Raw genomic sequence first — 15,680 nt, 5'->3', positions numbered from 1 at the left:
AAAGTCTTAAAAGAGTTTCTTGAATTTCCTGTTGCAGTTTAAGCTAAATTTAGAAAGGAGACATGTCAGTGTTGTCATGGTGTAGGGCGTCCTCTATTGGTGGTTGACTGCAATTACTAAATTGAGGAATAAAAACTTACTTTAATGTGTAAAACAAATTGTTGTTAAATATTATCAATAATAATAATGTTTATGAACAGCAATAGAAATAAAAAATGAAACAAAAGGCACCCTTACGTCACCAGAGTTTTAGTATCTGATTATTTAAAGGGATAGTCACCCAAAAATGATTTACTCACCCTCAAGTTCTTCCAAACCTGTATGATTTTTTTTCTTCTGCTGAACACAAAAGAAGATATTTTGAAGAATGTCAAAAACAGAACTATGGCATACTATGGAATGAACTGTTTATTTAACCATGTTCTTAAAAAATATCTTCTTTTGTGTTTATAAAAAGAAATAAATTCATACAGGTTTGGAACAATTTAAGGGTGAGTAAATTATGATAGAATTTTCATTTTTGGGTGAACTATCCTTTTTAATATTTCAACAATTCCTATTTATTGACATTTATACATTAATTATTATCATAAAACATACAATGATAATATTAACAGCAACAATTATATATAATATTTTATCAAATATACTCGTGTATAATCACTTTACTTAATTTTAATTAGTATTGCTTATATTAACAATTTATGTTTGGCAACAACAGTACACTTTAGTATCTAAACTATTACTATTACCCTATATTATTTTACATCATGTCAGATATATAAATACATGTTAATTAGTATCGATTCATTATAAACACAATCTAATTGTGTCCAATTTTACTTACCACACATTTTTCATGAATGCGCCGCCGTTAGGACCGCCATCATTAGGACCGCCTATGCCATTCCCAGTGCGCCAATCAAACAGGCTCAAACGCAAATATGTTCCCAAACAACCAATCACAAGTATCGTCCTCCTGACGCTCAGACAGCAGCAGCCAATCGGAAACATTTCCTTGACAATCAACTAGCAACGCGCTGTGCTTGGTGCCTATGTTCGGGATTAGCAGGACGGTTAAAGCCGAACTCTAATCTTGTTGGACGGATTTGGGTCTCAATATCATCGCATTTATTGCTAAACTGCAAAAATGAGTCTGTCTCTGAGGTAATTATGAGGTGTTTAGTCGCTAGCTGTTGGTTTAGAGACCAGCTTCTGGTGTGTTGAGCATTGCTAGCCGGTGCATGCGAATCGATGACACATTTTTATTTATTATTATTAATAATAGTGATTCATAACAATAATAAAATGGCTATACGTATTAAAAATAGCAACAGCACGCATGTCCTTCATTTTATTTCAATATGAATCACATATTCATACAGACAATCAAATCTTGTTTACCTGCCTGTCAAGTCAGCAGTTTTGGACATTATCATATAACTTACATGTTTTATGAGACCTCAAAATACTGTCTAGTGAGTGAGGCAGGTAGAAAGAGTGTATTTGATTGAATGGTATCTAAAATAATGGAAGATCAGAATGAATCACATGATTGATTTCAATTCTTGTGCCCTTAGGACTGAACTAACTGCTGCTGATAAGAGCAAAAAGAAGAAAAGGAGAGAACTTACAGAGGAGCAGAAGGATGAGATCAAGGAGGCGTTCGAGCTCTTTGACACAGACAAGGATAACGAAATAGATTATCATGAGTTAAAGGTAAAGATCTTATTTCAAAAACGGCTATTCATTATATTCGGAATGGTCATCTATTTAAAAGTTCAAATCTTAATGTTGAGAAATACTTACTAGTCTTAAAGGGATAGTTCACCCAAAAATGAAAAGTCTGTCAGTATTTAACTTACTCACCCTCATGTTGTTTCCACCCCGTAAGACCTTCGTTCATCTTCGGAACACGAATTAAGATATTTTTGATTAAATCTGAGAGCTGGATCACTCCTCCATAGGCTTCTAAGGGATTGAAACTGGCCAGCCCCGAAAAGTTATTAAAGACATCATTAAAATAGTCCAAGTGGCTCAATCTTAAGTTTATCAAACGACGAGAATACTTTTTGTGCGCAAAAAAAACAGAAATAACGACTTTATTTCAACTATTCATTTCCTTCTCTGTGGGCCTCGAGTCAATTCAGTAGTGATATAGACCTTATGTAGCTCCGCCCCTTTTCAGCGCTGCGCTCGTTGTCTTTTGTCTTCCGGTCTGTATTTTCACAGCGATTCTGCGTATTTATGAATGAACGGCTTGTTTTAAAATCTTTCCGTTCACTGACATTTCTTAAGACATCTGCTTTAAACATTACAATCCTCATGATAACTTTTGTTAACTTTACAATAAGTAAAACCACTTCAAAAGCTAATTAGTCCTGGACAGCAATGCCATAGAAATATACAGAGTGACCGCAAAACGGAAGTTCAAAGACAATATTCTAAAGATGGCTGCGCCCTCGTTTCTCTGCCGCATAAGGTCTATAGTGCAGTGCTTCTGTTCTGTGTTGTACGACACACGCATCACACACATGACCAGCGTCGGCCAATAGTGTGCCTACGTGTGACGTAGCTCTACGGAATCACACTATGTTAACTGACTCGAGGCCCACAGAGAAGGAAATGAATAGTTGAAATAAAGTCGTTATTTTTTGGGGGTTTTGCGCACAAAAAGTATTCTCGTCGCTTGATAAACTTAAGATTCAGCCACTGTAATCACTTGGACTATTTTAACGATATCTTTAATAACTTTTTGGGGAACAAGTGTCAATCCCTTAAGAAGCCTATGGAGGAGTGATCCAGCTCTCAGATTTCATCAAAAATATCTTAATTTGTGTTGCGAAGATGAACGAAGGTCTTACGGGGTTGGAACAACATGAGGGAGAGTACATACAGACAGAATTTTCATTTTTGGGTGAACTAACCGTTTAACCGATTACCATTGACAAATGGAAGTGTTCATTTTTAATGTTAACAGTAATACAACACAATTTACAAATAAGAAAAAAATATCAATAAAAAAAGAATGTTATCTGAATAAAAATTACATTACAATTACAATTCATATCAATATTTTGATTAACTCACACATATGTAAATTCTTATTTTTTTATGAAAAGTTTCTGATACATTTACTAGATCCCACTTTTTTATAGCAATTTTACAATTATTTATTTATAACCATAAGGCCAATTAAAGAGGATGATGCACTTTGAATAACAGTTTCATTAATACATTAATTAATATTAATTTGCGCACATAGCACAGGGTTGTAGTGACCTTGGTATTCTGACTTGTTATAAGGTTGACTAAACTGTCTTATATTAATTTTGTTCAGCAAACACTTAAAGATACTCTATGTAACTTTTTTACCCTCCTGTGGTTAAAAAAACATGTATTTTGCAGAAGAACATTGTTTTGGTTGTGCTTTGGCTCTGACTGTGCGGATGAATATGGTTATCTCACTGCTCATAAAACATTCACTAGTAGGCTTAACTGTACGTTCACACCGCCGCCGACTTAAACCTCCAAAGCTACCGGAAGTCATTCATTTTCAATGGAAGCTTCTCTCAGCTGCAAGGAGCGGCAAATCCATCCGGCGTTGCGTTTTGAGCGTCAATCAGAAAGTTGAAAGTAGCTCAACTTTATGGTAATGAGCTATGACGCAGTTCAGTGGCAAAACGGCAGCAACCAAACAGAATATAGACGTCCTTCGCGCTGGCTGATTCCGGAGAAACATACAATGTAAACTTTCGTTCCTACCAAAACATTAGTTCTGAGAAAATGGAGGAGAAGCTAATCATCACCGTTGCTGGGTTTCCTATCATTTATGATATGACGTTGTTTGCATATAGATATCCGACAATAAAAGTCCGACGTCTTCTCCGCAAATACAATACACCAGCACCAAACGCAACAACTTTGCGATGATCCATTTGATCCAGTGATACACATTTGAGGATGAGTGCAACTTTTATTGGAAATATTTGCGAACACTCGCTTTAAGCGGGAATGCAATTCATTTGCTAACGGTAACACCATTGTGACCAATTGCACTAGATGCAAATAATAATAATAATAATTATTATTCTTTTTTTTCCCGAACAAATGTGACCAAAACGGTTATAAAAATGCTGTCATTATAAAAGGTTTCTAAATTCAATTTATTGCTTGTTTTTTCTGTTTACATTTCATGTTGTGACACTTCTCTTCTCTCGAACATAGAATGCTGCTACGTCAGAGCGGCCAAAGCGTCAACAAGCTTTCCCGTACTTTTTGACAAGCGTCCTTGACAGGGTGGCCAGAGCTTCTTTGCCGCTCAAGTCGGCGGCGCTGTGTACGTACAGTTAGAGATATAACCAGTTTAGATGGAAAGGGTCTCAAGCTAACTAGCTGAAGACGTTACTGTAGCTTTACCCGTTAATAGACACGTAATTCCTTGAAAATAAATTTCCACACATCACTACAACAACCATAATGAAATGACCCTTAACAATACATACACTTGGCGATATATCTGTTCGATAAAGTACCTTACTCGCCTGTTGAGGAATACAAACGCAGTCTCCACGTCGCTTTTACAACATTTCAAATCCCTCAGTTCTCACTATCTCTGAAAAGCCAAGCCAATGTTGATTCTTGTTTTATTACGAGCTCTGTCACGCTCTATTTTTTCCAGTATTCACTGGAGGTTTGAGATTTAGTTGCTCCATGTCAAACTTTCTCCCTCAATTTGACAACTAACTTATGCCACTCCCACACCATACACGCATCAAAGTAGCCGGAGACAATTTTCTCTACGGATATTTAGAGACACACTCGGAAGAGTGACGTAAGGACGCAATTTCATGCGTAAAAACATCCCGCTCGATCTAAAATCGAAACGCTAATAACGGGCTTATCATTGTGAATCAGGGTAAGACAAAAACACGTTTTGGAAGAAGGATTGACGGTGTATTGACTCATTATGTAAATTTAGTTCATTTTGAACTAAACGTTTCATAGTGCACGTAGTGTAAACATCAAAAACAGTAACTCAAAAATTGCTGATATTTCAAATTTGTGTTCCAGGTAGCGATGAGAGCTCTGGGTTTCGAGGTGAAGAAAGTAGATGTGTTAAAGATCTTAAAAGACTATGACAGAGAAGGAACTGGGAAAATAACTTTCGAAGATTTCAAAGAAGTGGGTAAGTTGAGTTCACTGCTCATCAATAGGCCTAGGCTGCAAAATGCTTCGCAGGAATGATGTTGCTGGAATCTGGAGCAGATAAATGTAACATTTATGTATGTAACCTAATCAATCTTCTACTTGCTTTGTGTGAATACTTCTCTAGCATTTATACTTCAAAGTAATGTAATTTTCTTAAAGTGACGGACATGATATTGGAGCGAGACCCAAAAGAAGAAATAATGAAGGCGTTTAAACTGTTCGATGACGATGAAACTGGAAAGATAAGCCTGAGAAACCTGCGGCGAGTCGCTCGTGAACTGGGCGAAGACATGAGTGACGAAGACCTGCGAGCCATGATTGATGAATTTGACACCGATGGGGACGGAGAGAGTAAGTTGCTGGATTTTTATCTAGGGACAGGGAAAAAGTGCTATTTTTATTGCCTCTGATGAATGGAAGTAATTACTGTGCTTTTCCCAGTTGGCTCAAAGTGCTTTTCTCAATTAAGACCCAGCAAATTAATGTGTTGCAGCCAACAAAAATGGGAACAGTGGAAATGAAGGCTGAGTTGAAAGCTGTTTGTGTGTCCTTTGGCGTTGTGAAGAGTTATGATGTGTAATTTAATCAGCAAAATATTAATTGTCTGTGCTGTGCATAAGTAGGTTAAAAGCAAAGTGAATTTAAGTGATCACATTTGTTCTTGTACTGTCTTTCAGTTAATCAAGAGGAGTTCATCTCCATCATGACCGGAGACTCGTGAGCAGCTGTGACTCAATGAAACCGTTTGATGAAGATTTGCCTGCACATGTTCTGCAAAGATCCAATCCATCAGACAAACTGATCTTATGAACCGTAAACCACTTTTCAAATGTATGGAACGCTAGGTCCGATTGGTGCTAAAATTTTGGACAGAAGCTTGAACTGAACTGGCCGTGAAGGACGAACAACAACATTTCAGGTCATGAATAGGTTGGTTTGATTTTTTATAGGGATACTTTGTATTTTATCATTGCAGATGTGTCTTTAATATTAATAGTTTGTATTGTAGTTGTTCATTTTGCATTTGAAATAACATTCCAAAGTACTATTTATTGTAAATACACAGTAAAAACATAATTTTTCGCTCGTCTCTTTGACTAAAGGGCAGAATTGTCTTCACAATCACATTGATAATCATATTATCCTATGATAGCATATTTATTTTGCAATCCTGTCTTTACATTGTTGGTCCAATTTTTAACTGATTCCAGGCAATGCAGCTCAACTTTTCTGAAACCGCATAGGTTTGCTATTCTTTTCCACCTTTTTAAGGTCACTTGTTGCAAGATTATATTAAATAGAATTAATATTAATAATATAATGTAATAACAGCATTAAATAGAAATAATTCCTCATAAAAGCCGAATTTTGTAATGCTCATCCTGATCTTTTTTATAGTTCATTTAAAATTCTGATTATTAATGTATTTAATCCATAATTTAATTATTGTGATGTATCATTGAAGAATTATTATTATTATTGTTTTTTTTGCCCTTTCATCCCTATTGTTTAGTTTAGCGGTGTGTTATTTTGTTGATTGAGGTTTAAAAGGGGATAATCCGGTCTTGGCCAATAGAGGGAGACATTATTCATAGAAAAGCTGTTTTATTTATTGGGGTTTCAAAAAGAGAGATTTTTGTTCAAAAAGACCATAACTTTTAATTATATTCCATCAGAATCCATGCAAAGTCAGGGAAACCTATGAATGTAACACAAAATCGAATCTCAAATTGCATACTAGTTCACATCTGTCGCAGAATCTGTGTGTGAAGGAAACTTTTAGCTTCTGAGGTTCAGTGGAAAAAGTTTGACATCCACAAAAGTTTTGTTCCTTGGCCAGATGTCTGCCTATGTGGGATCGATTCAGCTGTCAAAACGACGTGACGGTGAGATGACAGGAAAGCTTTAAATGGCTGAATGTGTTGAGCATCACCTCTTACAACACTATCCAAAATTAAACATGTGACCGCAGCTCTACAGAGGCTGACAGCGATGACTCCATGCGTATCTGTGCCGCTGTGAGGATAATTTGGTCAGTGTGTCTCTGTCTGGAAGTGTGAGGTAAGGACAGTCCTAGAACATCAGCACGGAAACCGTCGTCATGGATACGGGCCAGCAGACCAAAGATGGAAATAAGCCATGTGGGCTTTTTTTGTCTGCTACATCTAAACAACAAATCAGGCCAAAGAATTTAGCAAGATGATTTGATGAATGTCAGTCGAAATGGATCAAATAAGCATGCACCCCCCCCCCCCCCTCCAGTAGCCTATTATCTATATTAAATAATACATTTTTACATTTTTATTTTTTTTACATTTTAATAAGATTACAATTAATAGAGTGCATCTTTATTTTACTTAAGAGGCAATGGAGACATTTTAGAAATTAAAGGAGTAGTTCACCCTGAAATATGTATGACTTTCTTCTATGTAACTAGAGGCATTATAATTCCAGGTATGTATTTTTGCATATTAGAATTTTCAACATTCTTCATAATTATTTATGAGAAGCAAGAACCAATGCAGTTTTGCAAGAACAAAGTCAGTGAAAATCTGGAATATTACCCACGATTTGTTTGCCAATTTTGAGATAAATTATTTTATTATAATTATATGGAATTATAATAAAATAATTAATATTATATGTGTGTGTATATATTGCTTTCAAATTGATTAATTGCATCTAACATACATTTGTAAATATGGTGTGTGTGTGTGTGTATGTATATATACACTCACCTAAAGGATTATTAGGAACACGTTACTAATGCTGTGTTTGATCCCCTTTCGCCTTCAGAACTGCCTTAATTCTATGTAGCATTGATTCAACAAGATCATGAAAGCATTCTTTAGAAATGTTGGCGCATATTGATAGGATAGCATCTTGCAGTTGATGGAGATTTGTGGGATGCACATCCAGGGCACGAAGCTCCCGTTCCACCACATCCCAACGATGCTCTATTTGGTTGTGATCTGGTGACTGTGGGGGCCATTTTAGTACAGTGAACTCATTGTCATGTTCAAGAAACCAATTGAAATGATTCAAGCTTTGTGACATTGTGCATTATCCTGCTGGAAGTAGCTATCAGAGGATGGGTACATGGTGGCCATAAAGGGATGGACATGGTCGGAAACAATGCTCAGGTAGGCCGTGGCATTTAAACGATGCCCAATTGGCACTAAGGGGCCTAAAATGTGCCAAGAAAACATCCCCCACACCATTACACCACCACCACCAGCCTGCACAGTGGTAACAAGGCATGATGGATCCATGTTCTCATTCTGTTTACGCCAAATTCTGACTCTACCATCTGAATGTCTCAACAGAAATCGAGACTCATCAGACCAGGCAACATTTTTCCAGTCTTCAACTGGCCAAATTTTGGTGAGCTCTTGCAAATTGTAGCCTCTTTTTCCTATTTGTAGTGGAGATGAGTGGTACCCGGTGGGGTCTTCTGCTGTTGTAGCCCATGAGCCTCAAGGTTGTGCGTGTTGTGGCTTCACAAATGCTTTGCTGCATACCTTGGTTCTAACAAGTGGTTATTTCAGTCAAAGTTGCTCTTCTATCAGCTTGAATCAGTCGGCCCATTCTCCTCTGACCTCTAGCATCAACAAGGCATTTTCGCCCACAGGACTGCTGCATACTGGATGTTTTTCCCTTTTCACACCATTCTTTGTAAACCATAGAAATGGTTGTGCGGGTATAATCCCAGTAACTGAGCAGATTGTGAAATACTCAGACCGCCCCGTCTGGCACCAACAACCATGCCACGCTCAAAATTGCTTAAATCACCTTTCTTTCCCATTCTGACATTCAGTTTGGAGTTCAGGAGGTTGTCTTGACCAGAAACACACCCCTAAATGCATTGAAGCAACTGCCATGTGATTAGATAATCGCATTAATGAGAAATTGAACAGGTGTTCCTAATAATCCTTTAGGTGAGTGTATATATATATATATATATATATAATGTATGTGTGTGTGTGTGTGTGTGTGTACATAGACATTTATTTATATTATAGACATAGATATACAGTGTGTATATATATGTGATAGATGCGATTATTTTTTATATATATATATATATTGTATTATTTTTTTTTTCTGTTTTCACATTAGGGACTGGTTCCTGAAATCATACATAGGAGAAACACTGAGACAATTCTGAGCTTTTGAGATATTTTTAGACAAGGGTTTATAAATAGAACTGAAAACAGCAACAATTTAATCTGCTGAAATCATCTGATGGCGAAATGTGGTTAAATGTCGTAATACGATATTCTGAAAATCACTGGCGTGCTTTAGACGAGGGAAAACTGAGGTTAAAGGTCATCCTGTCATTAACATCAGGCAGTAATGGCTTCCTTCTCAGTTGTCAAGAGTCTCCAGGGACAGCATCCTCCGTCAGATGAATGTTTCGCCTTCGAAACCAACCAAAAACCTTAGATGGACCGCAGACGGACATCAAAGCTCTGTTGTGACGAAACTCCTGGTTGATTGTAGGGTAGGTGCCATCACGAAACATCATCTGAATCACAGCACAATGCGCTCAGATGGTTGAGATCAGATGGATTAGTTTGCTTTGCTAATTATACAGAGCAGCCATTCAATAAAGAAGTCAATAGTACCGCCTGGGCGTTCGCCCTTTAATTTTGGCTTTGAGGGTCTCGTAACGACTGTAATTTGGAGCATATTTAACTTTGGTGTATCTTAAGCCGTAGCCACACGATCATGGCCTACTCGTACAAATTCCCAAACCTTCTAAGACATTTCCCTCACACACGGTAATTTAAACTTGGAGGGAAGCATTTGTTAAAAAGACTGGTGTATCCATCCATTTTAAGTTTATTTTTAGAGTGTATACGATCCAATTACAAGCCCATCCGTTTTAGAAACGCATATGAACTGTTCCGAGCCACAAATTTCTCCAGGAAAAAAAAAATGCATTTTTGAGGGTGACATTTGCAACCCATTTTTGAGGGTGCATTTTGGCCTAGTGATGTCCGTCTTCCTCGTTACGTGTTGTCCAAGAACAGTTTTATGTGTTCTGCTGAGTTAGTAAATCTGGACCTCTCAGGGAGAGGTTTTCCATGACCTCCAGCATGGGATTTTTTTTGCTCGGATTGGTCCACAGAGGGTCAGCTGACTGCTGGAAGCAGCTCATCATGTCTAACTGACTGTAGGTCAGGATAAGTGATGTCTTCTGTCCCTGAGCTCTATGGGAAGACATGCCGGGATCTGTCACCTCAGCGGTTCCCATGAACCAGGACTTGCTCACGGGGGGATTTCTTTGGGAGCTTGTGAGACTGTCACAGCTATGTCTTCATTTTTGTTTTGTTGGTTGGTTTGGTTGTTGAGTGAATACAGTCTTATGTTGCTGGGTGAGAGTTGAAACCCAAGATGCGCTGCTCATTAGAACCTATAGGCTACTGAAAAGGTGATGTGATAATAAACAACCAGGTTGATCATATTAAATAATGACCACTGATTCATTTTTAGGTCTTGAGTTTAGTATAAGCTGATGATTTGAATCCGATATCCAAAATGGTTATAGCCTTGTATTGTTTTATAAAGTCTTGTTTTTATTTGAACTTAATTCAAATGTTCAAAATAGCAAAATGTCATGTTTGAATATTTAAGATTATGTGCATGCTACTATTTTAAGTCATCTAATGTTAGCCTACCACAGAGTTCCTTTTTTTAAAGCACTTGGTTCAATGAAAACCACTTGGTGTGTGTGTGTGTGTGTGTGTGTGTGTGTGTGTGTGTGTGTGTGTGTGTGTGTGTGTGTGTGTGTGTAGAGAAATTAGCTTTTTTTTTTTAAAGAATAAAAACAACCATTCATATATTCGGGGTCTGCAAGATACATACAATATTATTACTATTTAAAACAATGTTTTAATATAATGTAAAATGTAATTTATTCCTCCTGTGATCAAAGCTAAATTTTCAGCATTATTACTCCAGTCTTCAGTATCACATGATCCTTCAGAAATCCTTCTAATGCTGATTTGCTGTTCAAGAAGCATTTCTGACTGTTATCAATGTTGAAAACAGTTGTGCTGCTTCATATTTTTGTGGAAACCGTGATACATTTTTGATACATTCTTTGATGAATAGAAAGTTCAAAAGTTTTAAGAATTTATTTGTAACATTAAATGTCTTTTATTGTCACTTTTGATCAATTTAATGCGTCCTCGCTGAATAAAGTATTTAAAAAAACAAAAACAAAAAAATATATATATTTTTTTCTTTATCTTACTGAACCCAAACGTTCGAAAGGTACATGATACATTTCAATATATCTACTTGAAAGTGAATATCTATATGATCCTAGTGTTTTATGGGAAAATGTTTGTCTATACTCCTGCTCAGATAAATCATTACTTTATTTGTTGTTGAGTCACCAAGTATGCTGATTGGAAATATTTCAACTTTTCCCTTCTTAATTTTTGTCCATGTCACAGTTGAAATCCAGATGATGCTTCAGATCTCAGTGAATAACATATTCCATATACATGGTGTGTTGCTTTGTATGTAGAGGGCCAAACCTAAAATAAGGATGAATTTGGAGGGCCTGACATGTTGCATTTGTGAGATTAAATGTGAATATTCTAGTAGTTGCAGCTTAATTTATTATATTTGCAAGTTTATTTCTAGTATGATACAGAAAACAACGTACACGACTGGTAATTTCACTAATGTTCGTCTTTAGCTAGCTTTCAAATCTTACCGACCCCAAACTTTCAAAAGGTAGTGTAAGAAAGTTCAAGATCTGCTTAAAAGTGCATCTCCGTCAAGTCCTGGATTGACTGCCCACGTTGTCAATTAGGTACGAATGCTTTGTGCAAAAAAATAAATTCAGTTTAGATGTTTTGTCTTTAAGTTGATTAATAGTCCTCATACTATAAATACTTTATACATCCTTAATGATACTACTATTAATGTGGATTTGTTTCGCTTTGCAGTGCTTGTTTGTATTTGGTGGCCCACTGTCTTCTATAGGGACATCGAATGTGTGCTTCAACTCCAGTGAAGCAGAGAGCCGCCCACTTATACTTAATCTCTCTCTCTCTCTCTCTTCCCTGCCCGGCCTCGTACCCATCCACTAATGTGTCTGGCCGTTTCTAAACCTGCTCAAGGTCAGATCCAATGTTGATTGTAAAACGTTGCATCTGATGATTACAGGGGGATTAAACGCGGGAAAAATAGGCAGATGACGAGCGTTGCGATTGAGACGGGGGTAAAGCGGAGCGGGTGGGCAGCGCACAAGTTATATGCCTTTGGAGCTGGCACATACTCAGCTGTTGGAGACTGAACTGGTTTTGCAGCCAACTTGTGAGTCATTCGGTAGAGATGCACCAGAAATAAACAGCCGCCCTGTTCTTCCTGGTTACAGGCCGGTCCCGCTCCCTCAAGTGGTTTCTCTTCAGGGTGCTGGTTGTCTGAAAGGGGAGGTCTTGATGCGAAAAACAGGAGCTCTGCGACATTTTGGGGTTTGAAAGATGTCATATTTAGGCAGGGCAGCTGACCCATTTTAATATGATGCGTTTGGACTGGTGAATTGAAAGTGTTTGCCGCCATTTTGAGGCCAAGAAATGTGTATTTAAGCCACAAATAGTGCACACCAGAGTACCCTAAAAGTCAACATGAAACTTAAATTGACCTTGTTAACTGTCTAATACACACTCCTGCACTTGTTTTAAATGATTATGCATGTTTTTCCAAAGAAAAAAGTTTCACTAGCTCCCCCTCTAAAAACGACTTTCCTTGTTGGCTGACATTTTATTTTAGCATAAATATGGAGTTTTTAGCATAAATAGATTGTAAAACCCGGATATAGTTTTATCATAAATTTTCTTGCCATGAAAATGTCTACAGAACTCTCAGGCATGGTGTAACAATTTTTTTTTACAGGCACATTGATGGAAAATGACAAATGAGATATCGTCGGAATCGGCATAAACCAAGAAACATAGTGACGAAAACAACTTTTGGACAGTTTTGCTAATTATTTGCAAAAAACCTTATATATTTGGAGCACTATGTGGCACTGTGTTCAAACCTCTCATGTACCTTCAGCACATGCTGTCAATGAACCCTACCAAATTTTGGGATGATATATCAAATTGTTTAAAAGGTATTGCAATTTATGGCAAATTTCAAAATGGTGTTAGAATGACTGCAGTTTGGTCCAATCCTGGCAAAATCAGTATCCACAGAAGCCATAGACACCAAGATCATAATTCTGCCAAACTGTTCAAAAGTTATTAGTAGAAATAGCCATTTTTCAGATCTCAAGAAAGTTGGTCACTATTCATTACATCACTACAAGTGTGCCAGTTTTCAGCATTTTTCTATATTCCGTTCATAGGGCTGCCATAGACTCCCATTGGGAGGAATAATAATACAATAGGGTGTAATTATTTTATTTCTAATTATAACATCTATTATAAGAAGACTTGTTCTTTTTGACTTCCATAATCTGAACATTTAACAATATTTTACTGTAAAATTACATGAAATGTCCCATTTGACCTATTACAGTTTTTCACTGTATAGAGTAAGAGATCTGACCATTAACCAATTAACAAGTTTTTACCATAGGACCATAGGTCTTTATCATTATTTTTAGAAATACGTCAAATAATGTGCTCTGAACTTTCATGTAGACTTTAAGAGACTTGACCAGTCATGTACCAAAGATTCTCAACTTATTCCTTTCCGCCACTTTTGAAGAACCAATTGTCCACCTTGAAATGTCACTTTGGGAAAGAAGAAATGATTTTGTTATAGATAATTGCTTATGTTCACCATCCAGACACCCGTGGGCGCTGTTCTCAAGCGGCACAAGCGTGGAAGCTGTCCACGGGATTGTGGCGCCACTGCGTGACTGTGGTTAGACAGCCTGACCGCTCTGATTTCTCTGAGCCAGGATAACAATATTTCATATATATACTTACCATCGCGGTGGCACCCTTTAAAAAGCCGTATTGTCTTGAGAACAATCGCAGCCCATTATAGACTGCTGTCTTGCTGTGAGGAACCAAAGGAGTGGGCACTGTTTCACAAACTTTTCAGCTACAGAAACGGCAGCCGTCCCATCGACTGAAAAACAACTCTCCCACTGGGGCTTTTAGAGTGCATTAACTCATACAAACCCTGCCATGCTATTGTCTGCCAATTTAAAATGGCCAACATGGAATCTTTTACACGATATCTACGTTTTTGATGATGGAAATTTGGCTTCTCCCAAATGGGTGTTTTACAGTAGATCAGAACTATTTTGTTTTGCACTATAAGACTAGATGACCGAGTGAATTTAATGTGCACTCAATGACCCCTAAAGTATTTAGACAAGTACACTATTGTTAAAGTTTGGAGTCGGTAAGATTTTAAAAATGTTTTTGAAAGAAGTCTCTTCTGCTCACCAAGGCTGCACTTTAGAGGAACTTTTTGACCTGTTGCTCGAAAATGAAGTAGAAGTAAAGTTATAGTTTTCAGAAAAGCTTTTCTTTGCAGATGGATTTGATTTGAGATTTATAATGCAATGCTATTTCTATATTTTGTGGCTTAAGTGTCCAGATACTTCATGGGGTCACTGTGTATCACTCCAGTTGTGACCTTTGACCTTACATTGTTGGGTGATGTCAGTCATGTAGTCCGCTGTCTTTCACCCTTTATTCAGATCGTCCCTTTGCTCTGGATCATGTGACCTGCAGAACAAGGCTTCCACGATGTGAAGCTTTTTCACATATGTGCCATTCAGGCCTTGGGTTGTGGTTTACAGCTACGTAAAGATTTACAGATAAGACTAGGAATGCAAAGATCAACTCCACTGAGCAACACTGGAAAAAAAATCACCATTGCCCGAGGCTGTACATAAATTTGACATTTGCTACACTGTTCTCACAACACTACTCACATTCAGTTATAAACAAAGGAGTAACTAACTTGCCCCATAAAATGGGTCATAATTCTCTTCACACTCATATGGCTGAACTGGTCATCTGGGGAGCAACTAAGATTTAAGTGCTCTCTGTTTTGAGCTAAATGAACTTTATAAGGTCGCAGACAGATTAAAAAGAGGCATAAAGACCCAGTAGTTGCTTAGTTGGTGTATAATTTCAATTTTATGGATTCAACGTAAGAATTACATTTGTTTTGAGTGATTACAAACAGCACTTGTAAATATGTTGTTGGTGGTGGTTAAGCTATTTTGGATGATTGCTATTGGATGATACCATGATATTTATATTACATTTAATAATTTGTGTGCAAATAAATAATACATAGATTTTATGATGTTTTTTTTCTCTAAATATTTTTTAAAATAATTTTAATATAGAATTTTATGACATTTTATTGATGTGTACGTTTGCATTTTATATATATATATATATATATATATATATATATATATATATATAACATTTAATAATTTTAAACATTTAAAATTGTGTGTATAT

The 15,680-nt window shown here is 36.9% G+C and overlaps 1 protein-coding gene across 1 annotated transcript; it reads left to right on the top strand.

Annotated features, from left to right (window-relative positions):
• Positions 1-1,021: 1,021 nt before the first annotated feature.
• cetn3 (centrin 3) lies at positions 1,022-6,301 on the top strand. Its single transcript, XM_077243556.1, has 5 exons — positions 1,022-1,167; positions 1,581-1,719; positions 5,074-5,188; positions 5,371-5,562; positions 5,889-6,301. The coding sequence occupies exons 1-5, from the start codon at positions 1,151-1,153 to the stop codon at positions 5,930-5,932; spliced, it is 507 nt and encodes a 168-aa protein (XP_077099671.1). The 5' UTR covers positions 1,022-1,150; the 3' UTR covers positions 5,933-6,301.
• Positions 6,302-15,680: the final 9,379 nt, after the last annotated feature.

The sequence above is a fragment of the Siphateles boraxobius genome, unplaced genomic scaffold, assembly GCF_051911475.1.
Source record: "Siphateles boraxobius isolate OS27281-9 unplaced genomic scaffold, OSU_SipBor_1 25, whole genome shotgun sequence".
NCBI lineage: Eukaryota > Metazoa > Chordata > Actinopteri > Cypriniformes > Leuciscidae > Siphateles > Siphateles boraxobius.
Note: the sequence above shows the minus strand (reverse complement) of the source record. Positions and strands in the feature narration are given on the sequence as shown.

What these genes read in the sequence shown, in the direction of transcription:
- cetn3 (XM_077243556.1), top strand. An exon ending in TAGATTATCATGAGTTAAAG is followed by an intron (nt 1,720 to 5,073) that starts GTAAAGATCTTA and finishes TTTGTGTTCCAG; the next exon opens with GTAGCGATGAGAGCTCTGGG. An exon ending in CACCGATGGGGACGGAGAGA is followed by an intron (nt 5,563 to 5,888) that starts GTAAGTTGCTGG and finishes ACTGTCTTTCAG; the next exon opens with TTAATCAAGAGGAGTTCATC.